Source organism: Anomaloglossus baeobatrachus, chromosome 8 (genome assembly GCF_048569485.1).
Source record: "Anomaloglossus baeobatrachus isolate aAnoBae1 chromosome 8, aAnoBae1.hap1, whole genome shotgun sequence".
Lineage (NCBI taxonomy): Eukaryota > Metazoa > Chordata > Amphibia > Anura > Aromobatidae > Anomaloglossus > Anomaloglossus baeobatrachus.
The window spans coordinates 226,767,531-226,782,203 of record NC_134360.1 but is presented as its reverse complement, the minus strand read 5'-3'; the positions used below and the strand labels follow the sequence as shown (position 1 = coordinate 226,782,203).

The window sequence follows — 14,673 nt, the reverse complement described above, 5'->3', positions numbered from 1 at the left end:
AGCCCCAACACACCAAATACTGAGCGTGTGAACATGGCCTAATACACCGCATATGATGCTGCCCCGGTGCCTCGCGGGCTTTGATGATAACGCTGTTCATCAATTCAGCTCTGCTTTATCTGCAGGTAACAAATCACATGTTAGGACTCTGATGCTGAAAGGGTTACGACCATCCCGGCTGACGAAGAATGGCTTCACCGCTCTCCACATGGCGGCATACAAGGTAACATTCAAAGGGAAACTGTCAGCAATGAGATCGTCATTTCCCTGCGGGATGTGATCTGAGCAGCAGTGAAAATGGAAATGTGAGAGAAAATGAAGTTCTTTTCTCCCTGCAGCCGCTCACTTCCAGCCACCGTGTGACCGACCTCCTGCTCTGCGCTCGCTGATTGCTGTGTACCGAGCGCTGACTGTTCTCTGCCGCAGCGCCATCCAGTGGCTGTCAGTGAGCGGCCCCGGGGATCTTACCCTTCATTGTCTCCCTGCAGCCGCGGCCCCGGGGATCTTACCCTTCATTGTCTCCCTGCAGCCGCGGCCCCGGGGATCTTACCCTTCATTGTCTCCCTGCAGCTGCGGCCCCGGGGATCTTACCCTTCATTGTCTCCCTGCAGCCGCGGCTCCGGGGATCTTACCCTTCATTGTCTCCCTGCAGCGCGGCTCCAGGGATCTTACCCTTCATTGTCTCCCTGCAGCCGCGGCCCCGGGGATCTTACCCTTCATTGTCTCCCTGCAGCCGCGGCCCCGGGGATCTTACCCTTCATTGTCTCCCTGCAGCCGCGGCCCCGGGGATCTTACCCTTCATTGTCTCCCTGCAGCCGCGGCCCCGGGGATCTTACCCTTCATTGTCTCCCTGCAGCCGTGGCTCCGGGTATTTTACCCTTCACTGTCTCCCTGCAGCCGCGATTCCGGGGATCTTACCCTTCATTGTCTCCCTGCAGCCGCGATTCCGGGGATCTTACACTTCATTGTCTCCCTGCAGCCACGATTCCGGGGATCTTACACTTCATTGTCTCCCTGCAGCCACGATTCCGGGGATCTTACACTTCATTGTCTCCCTGCAGCCACGATTCCGGGGATCTTACACTTCATTGTCTCCCTGCAGCCGCTGCCCCGGGGATCTTACCTTTCATTTTCTCCCTGCAGCCGCGGCTCCGGGGATCTTGCCCTTCATTGTCTCCCTGCAGCCGCTGCCCCGGGGATCTTACCTTTCATTGTCTCCCTACAGCCGCGCTTCCAGGCACCTGCCCTCTATTATACAGCCATCATCACCTGCAGATTCCTCGGTCCGGTAGAGTCTGATTTCTTTGCTGACAGGTTCTGCTGTTTTGCACCAAGATCGTCTATAAGACGTTCACCTCGTGCAGAAAACACCAATAATTATTCTACACTTTTACATTAATTTTAATTATCCATCATGAACACTGAGGAAACTCGCAGGTGACATGAGTTTTTTTAAATAGCAAAACTAGCACTAGACCACCAGGGATTATTACAGTAACCCCTGCCCTAGACCACCAGGGATTATTACAGTAACCCCTGCCCTAGACCACCAGGGATTATTACAGTAACCCCTGCCCTAGACCACCAGGGATTATTACAGTAACCCCTGCCCTAGACCACCAGGGATTATTACAGTAACCCCTGCCCTAGACCACCAGGGATTATTACAGTAACCCCTGCCCTAGACCTCCAGGGATTATTACAGTAACCCCTGCCCTAGACCACCAGGGATTATTACAGTAACCCCTGCCCTAGACCACCAGAGATTATTACAATATCTCCTGCCCTAGACTACCAGGGATTATTACATGAACCCCTGCCCTAGACCACAAGGGATTCTTACAATAACCTCTGACCTAGACCACCAGAGATTATTACAGTAACCCCTGCCCTACACCACCAGGGATTATTACAGTAACCCCTGCCCTAGACCACCAGGGATTCTTACAATAACCTCTACCCTAGACCACCAGAGATTACAGTAACCCCTGCCCTAGACCACCAGGGATTCTTACAATAACCTCTGCCCTAGACCACCAGGGATTATTACAGTAACCCCTGCCCTAGACCACCAGAGATTATTACAATATCTCCTGCCCTAGACTACCAGGGATTCTTACAATAACCTCTACCCTAGACCACCAGAGATTACAGTAACCCCTTCCCTAGACCACCAGGGATTCTTACAGTAACCCCTGCCCTAGACCTCCAGGGATTATTACAGTAACCCCTGCCCTAGACCTCCAGGGATTATTACAGTAACCCCTGCACTAGACCTCCAGGGATTATTACAGTACCTCCTGCCCTAGACCACCAGGGATTATTACAGTAACCCCTGCCCTAGACCACCAGAGATTATTACAATATCTCCTGCCCTAGACTACCAGGGATTATTACATGAACCCCTGCCCTAGACCACAAGGGATTCTTACAATAACCTCTGACCTAGACCACCAGAGATTATTACAGTAACCCCTGCCCTAGACCACCAGGGATTATTACAGTAACCCCTGCCCTAGACCACCAGGGATTATTACAGTAACCCCTGCCCTAGACCACCAGGGATTATTACAGTAACCCCTGCCCTAGACCACCAGGGATTATTACAGTAACCCCTGCCCTAGACCACCAGGGATTATTACAGTAACCCCTGCCCTAGACCACCAGGGATTATTACAGTAACCCCTGCCCTAGACCTCCAGGGATTATTACAGTAACCCCTGCCCTAGACCACCAGGGATTATTACAGTAACCCCTGCCCTAGACCACCAGAGATTATTACAATATCTCCTGCCCTAGACTACCAGGGATTATTACATGAACCCCTGCCCTAGACCACAAGGGATTCTTACAATAACCTCTGACCTAGACCACCAGAGATTATTACAGTAACCCCTGCCCTACACCACCAGGGATTATTACAGTAACCCCTGCCCTAGACCACCAGGGATTCTTACAATAACCTCTACCCTAGACCACCAGAGATTACAGTAACCCCTGCCCTAGACCACCAGGGATTCTTACAATAACCTCTGCCCTAGACCACCAGGGATTATTACAGTAACCCCTGCCCTAGACCACCAGAGATTATTACAATATCTCCTGCCCTAGACTACCAGGGATTCTTACAATAACCTCTACCCTAGACCACCAGAGATTACAGTAACCCCTTCCCTAGACCACCAGGGATTCTTACAGTAACCCCTGCCCTAGACCTCCAGGGATTATTACAGTAACCCCTGCCCTAGACCTCCAGGGATTATTACAGTAACCCCTGCACTAGACCTCCAGGGATTATTACAGTACCTCCTGCCCTAGACCACCAGGGATTATTACAGTAACCCCTGCCCTAGACCACCAGAGATTATTACAATATCTCCTGCCCTAGACTACCAGGGATTATTACATGAACCCCTGCCCTAGACCACAAGGGATTCTTACAATAACCTCTGACCTAGACCACCAGAGATTATTACAGTAACCCCTGCCCTAGACCACCAGGGATTATTACAGTAACCCCTGCCCTACACCACCAGGGATTATTACAGTAACCCCTTCCCTAGACCACCAGGGATTCTTACAGTAACCCCTGCCCTAGACCACCAAAGATTCTCACAGTAACTTCAGCTGTAGACCACCAGGGATTATTAGAGTAACTCCTACCCTAGACCACCAGGGATTATTACAGTAACCCTTGCCCTAGACCACCAGAGAGTATTACAGTAACCCCTGCCCTAGACCACCACAGATTCTTATAGTAACCCCTGCCCTACACCAACAGGAATTCTTACAGTAACACTTTCACTAGAGCACCAGGGATTCATACACTAACCTCTTCGCAAGGCCATAAGACATTGTTACACAAACATCTACCCTAGACCACCAGGGATTAATATTTTTGACCCCTGACAAAAACCACCAGGTATTTTTCCACAAATCCTGCCAGAGACCACCAGAGATATTTACATTATTCCCCTGCTCTAGACCACCAGGGATTATGAAAATAACTTGCGACCAAGACCCCCAAGGATTGGTATATTAACCCCTACATGATACCAAAAGGAAGTTTGTGATAAACCTCTACCTTAGACCACATGGGGGTTCTTACATTAACCCCTATCCTAAAACACGAGGGATTCTGACCTCCCACCCAATGAGCATTACCTTATAGTAGTATATAGTCCCGTCTCTTGCCATAAATATATATTTTATTCTGACGCCTCTCCATTTCTGATATCTGACCTCTTTTCTCAATGCAAACCTTATCTTGCTAGCCAAATGGGTGTGGTCTTAAGCTCTTTTCTGTGGGCGCCTTCTTGATGACCACACCCACTTGGCTAATAAGACTATAAAGAAGAGTTGGCCATATCTCAGGAACGGAGAGGAGCAGGAACAAAAGAAAGACATCGCCGGATTCAGGAGAACAGCGGCATTTACACCAGGTAGATATATATTAATGAGAAATGAGAAGAAACAGGTCACAAGAAAACAACATCACCAATTAATTGCTCAGCCTTTCTGTATTCACAGGTATGCGCTTTTCCTTCTCTATCACATCCATTTTCTTTATCCAGCAGGTGTTTGTGGTTGTAGCAATGACAATGTATACACCTGACACTGATTTTAGGCGTCATTTCTCTTTAAATGTGTCCGGTATTTTTGGACTTGAGCTTTCGTCTGATCCTTGTGTTTAAATAAGATTGTTTGTAGATTCCGACAGCTCCGTCCCCCGGAGACCCCCTGACACTGCGCATCACTGAGCCTATAAACCAATTACCGCACCATCTCTCTTATCACGATCACATCTGACGCCGCAGCTCTATGGCGGTGTAAATGTTTCTTAGACAGTCTAATTCTACCGCAATTAAGTAAATGGCAGGTCAATGCATCAACAAAGAAAAGTTTAACAAAACTGCATCCTGTCTATTAAATGCGGTTCCATTCACCGGTTTTGATATTTAATCAAAATCCAGTTAATCCAGTGCATTATGTTTACAACTCGCAACAAACAAGAGGATAAAGCCGAAGCAGAGAGAGACAGCCGCAAAATAATGGTCATGTAATGGAATGGAAAAGAAGACCGCCACCTAGTGCTGAATATGAAGCAAGGACAAGAATATAACAAAAATACTGCTCCTATGTACAGGAATATAACTACTATAATACTGCTCCTATGTACAAGAATATAACTACTATAATACTGCTCCTATATACAAGAATATAACTACTATAATACTGCTCCTATGTACAAGAATATAACTACTATAATACTGCCCCCTATGTACAAGAATATAACTACTATAATACTGCCCCCTATGTACAAGAATATAACTACTATAATACTGCCCCCTATGTACAAGAATATAACTACTATAATACTGCCCCCTATGTACAAGAATATAACTACTATAATACTGCCCCTATGTACAAGAATATAATTACTATAATACTGTCCCTATGTACAGGAATATAACTACTATAATACTGCCCCTATATACAAGAATAACTACTATAATACTGCCCCCTATGTACAAGAATATAACTACTATAATACTGCCCCCTATATACAAGAATATAACTACTATAATACAGCCCCTATGTACAAGAATATAACTACTATAACCCTGCCCCCATATACAATAATATAATTACAATAATAGTGCCCCCTATGTACAAGAATATAACTACTATAATACTGCCCCTACATACAAGAATATAACTACTATAATACTGCCTCTATGTACAAGAATATAACTACTATAATACTGCTCCTATGTACAAGAATATAACTACTATAGTACTGCCCCTATGTACAAGAATATAACTACTATAATACTGCTCCCTATGTACAAGAATATAACTACTATAATACTGCTCCCTATGTACAAGAATATAACTACTATAATACTGCCCCCATATACAATAATATAATTACAATAATAGTGCCCCCTATGTACAAGAATATAACTACTATAATACTGCCCCTACATACAAGAATATAACTGCTATAATACTGCCCCTATGTACAAGAATATAACTACTATAATACTGCTATGTACAAGAATATAACTACTATAATTCTACCCCCTATGTACAAGAATATAACTACTATAATACTGTCCTATGTACAAGAATATAACTACTATAATACTGTCCTATGTACAAGAATATAACTACTATAATACTGTCCTATATACAAGAATATAACTACTATAATACTACCCCCTATGTACAAGAATATGACTACTATAATACTGCCCCTATGTACAAGAATATAACTACTATAATACTGCCCCTATGTAGAGTAATATAACTGCTGTAATGAATCAGGACTCTGTTTCACAACAACGTAATGAAATATTTTCCTCTTTTTAGGACCGTTCGGAGCTGGTCACCGCGTTGCTCCATGGTGGAGCAGATATTCAGCAGGTGGGATATGGAGCTCTCACCGCTCTTCACATTGCTACAATCGCAGGGAATCATGAGGTGAGCTATTGTTTCATAGAACACAAATAATTGATGATTTTGCTATAAAGTATCAATGTTTGATCAGTTATCACCGGATCGATGGTCGTGTGCCGTCCTCAGGAGAGCGGAGAAATGGCTTCATACATAGAAATAACTTTAAGCTATTGAGGTTTCTATAGGAGGAAGCAAAATTTAAAAAAATGAGGAGGGACTTTTTTTCACATAAAATCCATTTTTTTTTATTATTTTTTTTTTTTTTTTTGGGGTGGGTCCAAACTCCCTCTCTCAGGTGGGCTCTTGGTGTCGGCGTCATTCATCTCTGCATTTTCTGCCATGGAATGCGGCGTTATTAGGTGCAACATTCTGCAGGTAAGGTTGCAGCAGAATTCAGGCTCAGACTTTCTCCTCTTCAGATTAGGTTTTTTTGCACCTTTCTTCTTCTTTCATGAAGCACGCTGCAGAAAAATCAATGTGAACAGCGCTCGGCGTGTGAGCCACGGCTAAACCCAACTTGTGAAGTTTAATTGGCGCCTAACAATAATAATTGCAGGTGTTTTGTGCTGCAGATGGAGGAGGGCCGCAGAGGTGAGGGGTCTTCTGTTTTTTATCCTGGAGAAGCCCACAGAGAAGCCTCTCGTTTGTCAGCGGGCAGCGCGCTCGTCGCAGAGACCCTCGGCCTCAGATCCTCCTATTAAATCATTTGGAAGTAAACAAGACCCCGACTCTGACCCGGACCCCGAATGTTTTCCCATCCAGAGAAATTGATATAGACTTCTATTTAGCAGCAGATACAGAGGTCACTGATTTCTATTCTCCTCTAAAAAGGCTTCACCAGACTTCAATATATTTCAGCATCTCAATTATCTGGCGACGTCTTGTGGTCTCCACATCAATCCCTCAAGGATTCTTATGTGGGTTGTGGGTGTCTTTGTATTGTCTTCAATTATCAGGACTAGTGTCACATTTTTGTATCATTGAGAATATATATACTAGCTGTAGTACCCGGGTGTTGCCCGGGATAGTAACTGTCTCTCTCCCAGTCTCTGTGTGTCTATGTCTCTTTCCCCGTCTGTCTGTCTCTTTCCTTGTCTGTCTCTTTCCTTGTCTGTCTCTTTCCTTGTCTGTCTCTTTCCTTGTCTGTCTCTTTCCTTGTCTGTCTCTTTCCTTGTCTGTCTCTTTCCCTGTCTGTCTCTTTCCCTGTCTGTCTCTTTCCCTGTCTGTCTCTTTCCCTGTCTGTCTCTTTCCCTGTCTGTCTCTTTCCCTGTCTGTCTCTTTCCCTGTCTGTCTCTTTCCCTGTCTGTCTCTTTCCCTGTCTGTCTCTTTCCCTGTCTGTCTCTTTCCCTGTCTGTCTCTTTCCCTGTCTGTCTCTTTCCCTGTCTGTCTCTTTCCCTCTCTGTCTCTTTCCCTCTCTGTCTCTTTCCCTCTCTGTCTCTTTCCCTCTCTGTCTCTTTCCCTCTGTGTGTCTGTCTGTCTCTGTCTGTCTTTTTCTATCTCTCTCTATCTGTCTCATATTACCTCACACGTAAGCGTCTTAAACTGTGACTGTCCTTCGTTCCTATAGCAACCAATCATAGCTGCTATTAAAACCAGTAGTTCCAGGCTCCATTTACTTTAATGTAGGCAGGTTTTTTTGGAGAGTAACTGTAAAGCGTGGGGTTAAATTTTCCCATCAAAACATATATGTAAATCACGGTGTCTCCACCTTGAGACCCTCTTCTTCCAGATTTTCTCGCTATGTAAGAGTATCCTCTCCTCTGGAGGACTCGACCAGTCCATAAGGACATTCATTAGAATGGGAGTGATGCAGTTCTACATGTGTCCTGTAGTGGCCACTGCAGTAGAATCGTCTAACATCACCTGCTGATTGGATCTGCAGATCACCAGGGATCAAGTTTTTAATCATATGGATTAAGAAACAAAATGCATCAATAAAGCCTTAAAACAAAATGGTGCACAGTGATTAGTTCAAGATTTGGGGTTCTGGCAGGATGATCTATTGCCCATGGTTCGGTGATATGCGGCAATGATTGGGGGAGCTGGAACAAAGGGTTTTCCAAAAATTTAGAGATAAGCAAATCAATTAGGAAAATCCTTGTCCAGTGGGTACGTCCGTAGTCCATGGCGGCCTGACAGAAAACGTGCAATCTGCCTCCCCACCTGCCCGCATCTACGGTGCCTCACCATGTAATGACACTGCGCCGAGCCTACAAATCATAAGAGGTGCCTTTGACACGTCCGCACCGGGGCCTGGGGGTTACTCGTTACCGGGCTGGCTCTGTTCTGCTTGGAGGATGTCATTGCAGCAGGGCCCGGCTCCATAATCCCGGCGGTATAGTTTTAATAAATGATGATGATGGGAATATTTACAGGGGAGATGTTGTGACGTCACCTGTGGTGTGTGGCAAGATAGGTGCCGCCGCTGCTGTTCAGTTCCCCTGGGGTCGGTGGTGACGCAGCAGAGTTGGAATCGCTCTCCACAGGTAGAGCTGGGCCCCAGGGCTGTTGGGATCAGTAGTCTGTAATGGCGGGGCGCAAAGTCGGAGGCGCATGTAATAACCGGACAACACAGGGATGCAGTCACAAGGTCTTTACTCACTGTTAAGAGTTCCAGGTTAGCACGTCTAGATAAATGTCGCCCCCGGAGTTCTGCTGTGATGGGCTCCAGCCGGATAGTTCAGAGGCACAACCTGGTACACCCTTCTGTGTTCCTTTCCTGGTCGTCTTCCTGCACTGACCTCTCCCGCCTGTCCCATGCCTGCACACAGAGCCGCGAGCCGGTGTCCGCGAACCCTGTTGGCTGGCGTAAAGCTCTATCCCTTGGCCCTATGTGGTCACCTTTTCACTGGATGTGTGTGGATGTGGCTTCGGCTCTTGCAGTAACCTCAGCCTCCGGTTTGCTAGATGAGTCTTAAAGTTCTCCACTAGTTGAGGGGCCGATCCCCTTCTGCACCCAATTCCCTCCACTCCGCGGTATGTCGTCTTTGGAATGAGACCACGGGAGTATGGTACACTTCCCCATGGGCACTAGGATCCTTTCTGTCGTGTGCCTGAGCCGAGCTGTGGCAGCTCCAGACGACAGGTCTTTACTCCTCCACTGCTACTTCCCAACTGGCCAACGTTCTACCGGCTGCTCCCACTAACTAGACTCCACCTCCCAGCCTGGCTTTCCATGGCGCAGCAAAGGTGCAACGGTCCAGTGGATTGTCGCTGAATGAGAGTGTCTGTGTTGTGTGTATACCAATTTTTGACTCCCCTCCTTACCTGGGAATGGAATACCACACCTCTGGCTGAGGTGCAGTAATTCTGTGGCGACCGAAGCCTCAGGGGCGTCCCACCATGAGTGCCGGAAATGCCGGACAGCCACGGACTACGGACATGGCTACTGGGCCAGGATCCTGCCAAGTGATTTGCAAAAAATATTTCTACTTTTGAAATTCTGCTCACCCAACCTCCATCCACGTGTGATCCACCGGGCTGGTTAGATAGGGGGTTACCTTTCATGATGTCCCCCAAAATCCATCACATGGAGACAAAGAATACATGAGGTTGGATCGATCTGCAGAGAGGCGGGAAATCAGATTTTCTTCCTGATCTCACTATGTAAAGAGCGTTATTACCCCGTCATGGCGACTCCTGGAACTGGAATTTGTTGGTGATGCGTTGGTGTGAGTTGTCGGCGATGCTGGATCTGCACATTTATTTACCCTCCGGTTTCCCTTTGTTTCTTTATGTCCATAACAGAACTGTATTCCCGAACTGTAACTGATGTTCCCGATCCCAGGAATTATATATTTGCCTCTAAACATCTTGTATGAACCGTTCTCCGGCGGCCCCGTATCCGCCTGTAGTGAATCCGCTGTTTACTTTCCATCCTTTACTCTTTCGCACTCAGGCTGTCGACATCTTATTACAACACGGAGCCTATGTGAATGTCCAGGACGCGGTGTTCTTCACCCCATTACACATCGCCGCGTACAACGGCCACGAGCAGGTGAGATCCAACCATATTGTGTGTCTATAAAGATGTAGCAGAGCTGAATTTCTTATATTAGTCTGTGGAGTCAGGAGCAGATAATCTGTTAATGGGGGCTTCTAAGAATAAGGGCAGAAAAATGTCTTTACATCCATCAATATATGAACTGATCGTGTCTTCTACACACAGCAGTGCACAAATGGTGTATTCAGATCTAGGAAGAAATCATAAAACATCGAAGACTCATTGGTCTATGTTATCAATTACCAAAATGCAAATATAAATTCCCTCAGTATTCAGTGACCGCCCATCTCCTCCATCCTCAGTATTCAGTGACCGCCCGTCTCCTTCATCCTCAGTATTCAGTGACCGTCCGTTTCCTCCATCCTCAGTATTCAGTGACCGCCCGTCTCCTCCATCCTCAGTATTCAGTGACCACCCATCTCCTCCATCCTCAGTATTCAGTGACCGCCCGTCTCCTCCATCCTCAGTATTCAGTGACCACCCATCTCCTCCATCCTCAGTATTCAGTGACCGCCCGTTTCCTCCATCCTCAGTATTCAGTGACAGCCCGTCTCCTCCATCCTCAGTATTCAGTGACCGCCCGTCTCCTCCATCCTCAGTATTCAGTGACAGCCCGTCTCCTCCATCCTCAGTATTCAGTGACAGCCCGTCTCCTCCATCCTCAGTATTCAGTGACAGCCCGTCTCCTCCATCCTCAGTATTCAGTTACCGCCCGTTTCCTCCATCCTCAGTATTCAGTGACCGCCCGTCTCCTCCATCCTCAGTATTCAGTGACAGCCCGTCTCCTCCATCCTCAGTATTCAGTGACCGTCCATTTCCTCCATCCTCAGTATTCAGTGACAGCCCGTCTCCTCCATCCTCCGTATTCAGTGACCGCCCGTCTCCTCCATCCTCAGTATTCAGTGACCGTCCGTTTCCTCCATCCTCAGTATTCAGTGATCGCCCGTCTCCTCCATCCTCAGTATTCAGTGACCGTCCATTTCCTCCATCCTCAGTATTCAGTGACAGCCCGTCTCCTCCATCCTCAGTATTCAGTGACCGCCCGTCTCCTCCATCCTCAGTATTCAGTGACCGCCCGTTTCCTCCATCCTCAGTATTCAGTGACTGGCCATCTCCTCCATTCTCAGTATTTGGTGACCGCCCGTCGCCTCCATCCTCAGTATTCAGTGACCACCCATCTCCTCCATCCTCAGTATTTGGTGATCGCCCATCTCCTCCATTCTCAGTATTTGGTGACTGCCCGTCTCCTCCATCCTCAGTATTCAGTGATCGCCCATCTCCTCCATTCTCAGTATTTGGTGACTGCCCATCTCCTCCATCCTCAGTATTCAGTGACTGCCCGTCTCCTCCGTCCTCAGTGTTCAGTGACAGCCCGTCTCCTCCGTCCTCAGTGTTCAGTGACAGCCCGTCTCCTCCATCCTCAGTATTCAGTGACTGCCCGTCTCCTCCATCCTCAGTATTCAGTGACTGCCCGTCTCCTCCATCCTCAGTATTCAGTGACTGCCCGTCTCCTCCGTCCTCAGTATTCAGTGACTGCCCGTCTCCTCCGTCCTCAGTATTCAGTGACCGCCCGTCTTCTCCGTCCTCAGTATTCAGTGACCGCCCGTCTTCTCCATCCTCAGTATTCAGTGACTGCCCATCTCCTCCTTCCTCAGTATTCAGTGACCGCCCATCTTCTCCGTCCTCAGTATTTAGTGATCGCCCGTCTCCTCCTTCCTCAGTATTCAGTGATCGCCCGTCTCCTCCATCCTCAGTATTCAGTGACTGCCCGTCTCCTCCATCCTCAGTATTCAGTGACTGCCCGTCTCCTCCATCCTCAGTATTCAGTGACCGCCCGTCTTCTCCGTCCTCAGTATTCAGTGACCGCCCGTCTTCTCCGTCCTCAGTATTCAGTGACCGCCCGTCTTCTCCGTCCTCAGTATTCAGTGACCGCCCGTCTTCTCCATCCTCAGTATTCAGTGACTGCCCATCTCCTCCTTCCTCAGTATTCAGTGACCGCCCATCTTCTCCGTCCTCAGTATTCAGTGACCGCCCGTCTTCTCCGTCCTCAGTATTCAGTGACCGCCCGTCTTCTCCGTCCTCAGTATTCAGTGACCGCCCGTCTTCTCCGTCCTCAGTATTCAGTGATCGCCCGTCTCCTCCTTCCTCAGTATTCAGTGACCGCCCATCTTCTCCGTCCTCAGTATTTAGTGATCGCCCGTCTCCTCCTTCCTCAGTATTTAGTGATCGCCCGTCTCCTCCGTACTCAGTGATCGCCCGTCTCCTCAGTACTCAGTGATTGCCCGTCTCCTCCGTCCTCAGTATTCAGTGACCGTCCGTTGCCTCCATCACTTCTTCCCGCCACTTATACGCAGGTTATGAAGGAGGAATCTGGGGGTCAGGTTCTTCCAAACATGTTGGAGACCTGACCCCCAGATCTGTGTATGAGGCTTGTGGGGTCCTCCTGTGTCTTGATCCCAGACAGACGGGATGATGTGAGATAAGGGCTCTATTGATCATCACCTCCAGGACTCCTCGTTCTTAATGACATTGTCTGGATGTTGGGGGTTGTTTTCCGGCTGCAGAATAAATTTGGATCCAATCAAACGCCTCCTGATGGTATTACATGATGGAGAAGTGTCTGCCGGGATTTCTCAATATTGGTGACACCAGTAATCCTGACCAAATCCTATAATACGTCTATTTTTTAAAATGTTTTAATGTGCAGTATTTTTTACAAACCTCCCTAAAACATTTCCATTATATCATCTAGATATACTATTTTCTTATACAAGTAGGTCTATGTTGTACCTACCTCTGTTATTCAGCCTAGAAATATGTGAATAAATTGTATTTACTAACCTCACTTAATATATAAGCAATTTAATTTATGTACACAGTGACTCCACCAGCAGAATAGTGAGTGCAGCTCTGGAGTATAATGCAGGATGTAACTCAGGATCAGTACAGGATCAGTAATGTAATGTATGTACACAGTGACTCCACCAGCAGAATAGTGAGTGCAGCTCTGGAGTATAATACAGGATGTAACTCAGGATCAGTAATATAATGTATGTACACAGTGACTGCACCAGCAGAATAGTGAGCGCAGCTCTGGAGTATAATACAGGAGGTAACTCAGGATAAGTAATGTAGTAATTCTGTGACAGCAAGAAATTATATAAACCTGTTTCTTTTTAGGAATTGTTAGTTAATGAATCATCCATTTAATGCAATGTATCTGGGTTTTTTCTCAGGTTACTCGACTCCTCTTGAAATTTGGAGCAGATGTTAATCTGAGCGGAGAGGTCGGGGACAGGCCCCTGCACTTGGCCTCAGCCAAGGGATATCTCACCATCACAAAATTACTGATGGAAGAAGGCGCTAAAGCCGATGGTAAACACTTCTGCTTTTTGCATATACATATACGGGAGTTACAGAAAGTCCCATAGAAACGCTCGTCCGCATCTGTGCATTCCCCCACTCGATGGTGGCGGCCGTCCCACCGTGGAGTTGTCAGATCCTCTGCTGCATGTCGGTGTCGTTTCCCCGGGTCGGTCATGTATCTCTTAGACATTTATGGCATCTATTTTATGGTTCTGTAGATGGAAACATGTTGAAAACCCGAAACTCTCCTAACTACAGGATCATGAGCTTCGTTCTTGTTTTGACTTTTTACTGTCTGGTTCATGGAAGTAATCACAATATGATAGCTATTGATGGCAAGTCTGTGCTCCGATCCCCGGATCCCCCGCCACCTATCAGCCAGAATACAGGATCAGTCATCAGCAGCTTGCTGATTGTTTCCATGTATTTTTTATATATATATATATATATATATACATATACATACACATACACATACATATATATATATATATATATATATATATATATATATATATATATATATAATATATGTATGTATGTGTGTGTGTGTATATATATGTATATATATATATATATATATATATACATACACACACACAGTGCAGACCAAACGTTTGGACACATCTCCTCATTCAAAGAGTTTTCTTTATTTTCAGGACTCTGAAAATTGTAGATTCACATTTTAAAGTCATCACGACTATGAATTAACACATGTGGAATGAAATACTTAACAAAAAAGTGTGAAACAACTGAAAATATGTCTTATATTCTAGGTTCTTCAAAGTAGCCACCTTTTGCTTTGATTACTGCTTTGCACACTCTTGGCATTCTCTTGATGA

The 14,673-nt window shown here is 46.5% G+C and overlaps 1 protein-coding gene across 3 annotated transcripts in view; it reads left to right on the top strand.

Annotated features, from left to right (window-relative positions):
- Window positions 1-14,673, top strand: part of TNNI3K (TNNI3 interacting kinase) — a 215,997-nt gene that overhangs the window by 17,513 nt on the left and 183,811 nt on the right. For all 3 annotated transcript variants that reach the window (XM_075320308.1, XM_075320306.1, XM_075320305.1), the window contains exons 4-7: window positions 126-223; window positions 6,376-6,486; window positions 10,361-10,459; window positions 13,702-13,840. In XM_075320308.1, the coding sequence (XP_075176423.1) occupies window positions 126-223; window positions 6,376-6,486; window positions 10,361-10,459; window positions 13,702-13,840 (447 nt within the window). The remainder of the gene's footprint in view (window positions 1-125; window positions 224-6,375; window positions 6,487-10,360; window positions 10,460-13,701; window positions 13,841-14,673) is intronic.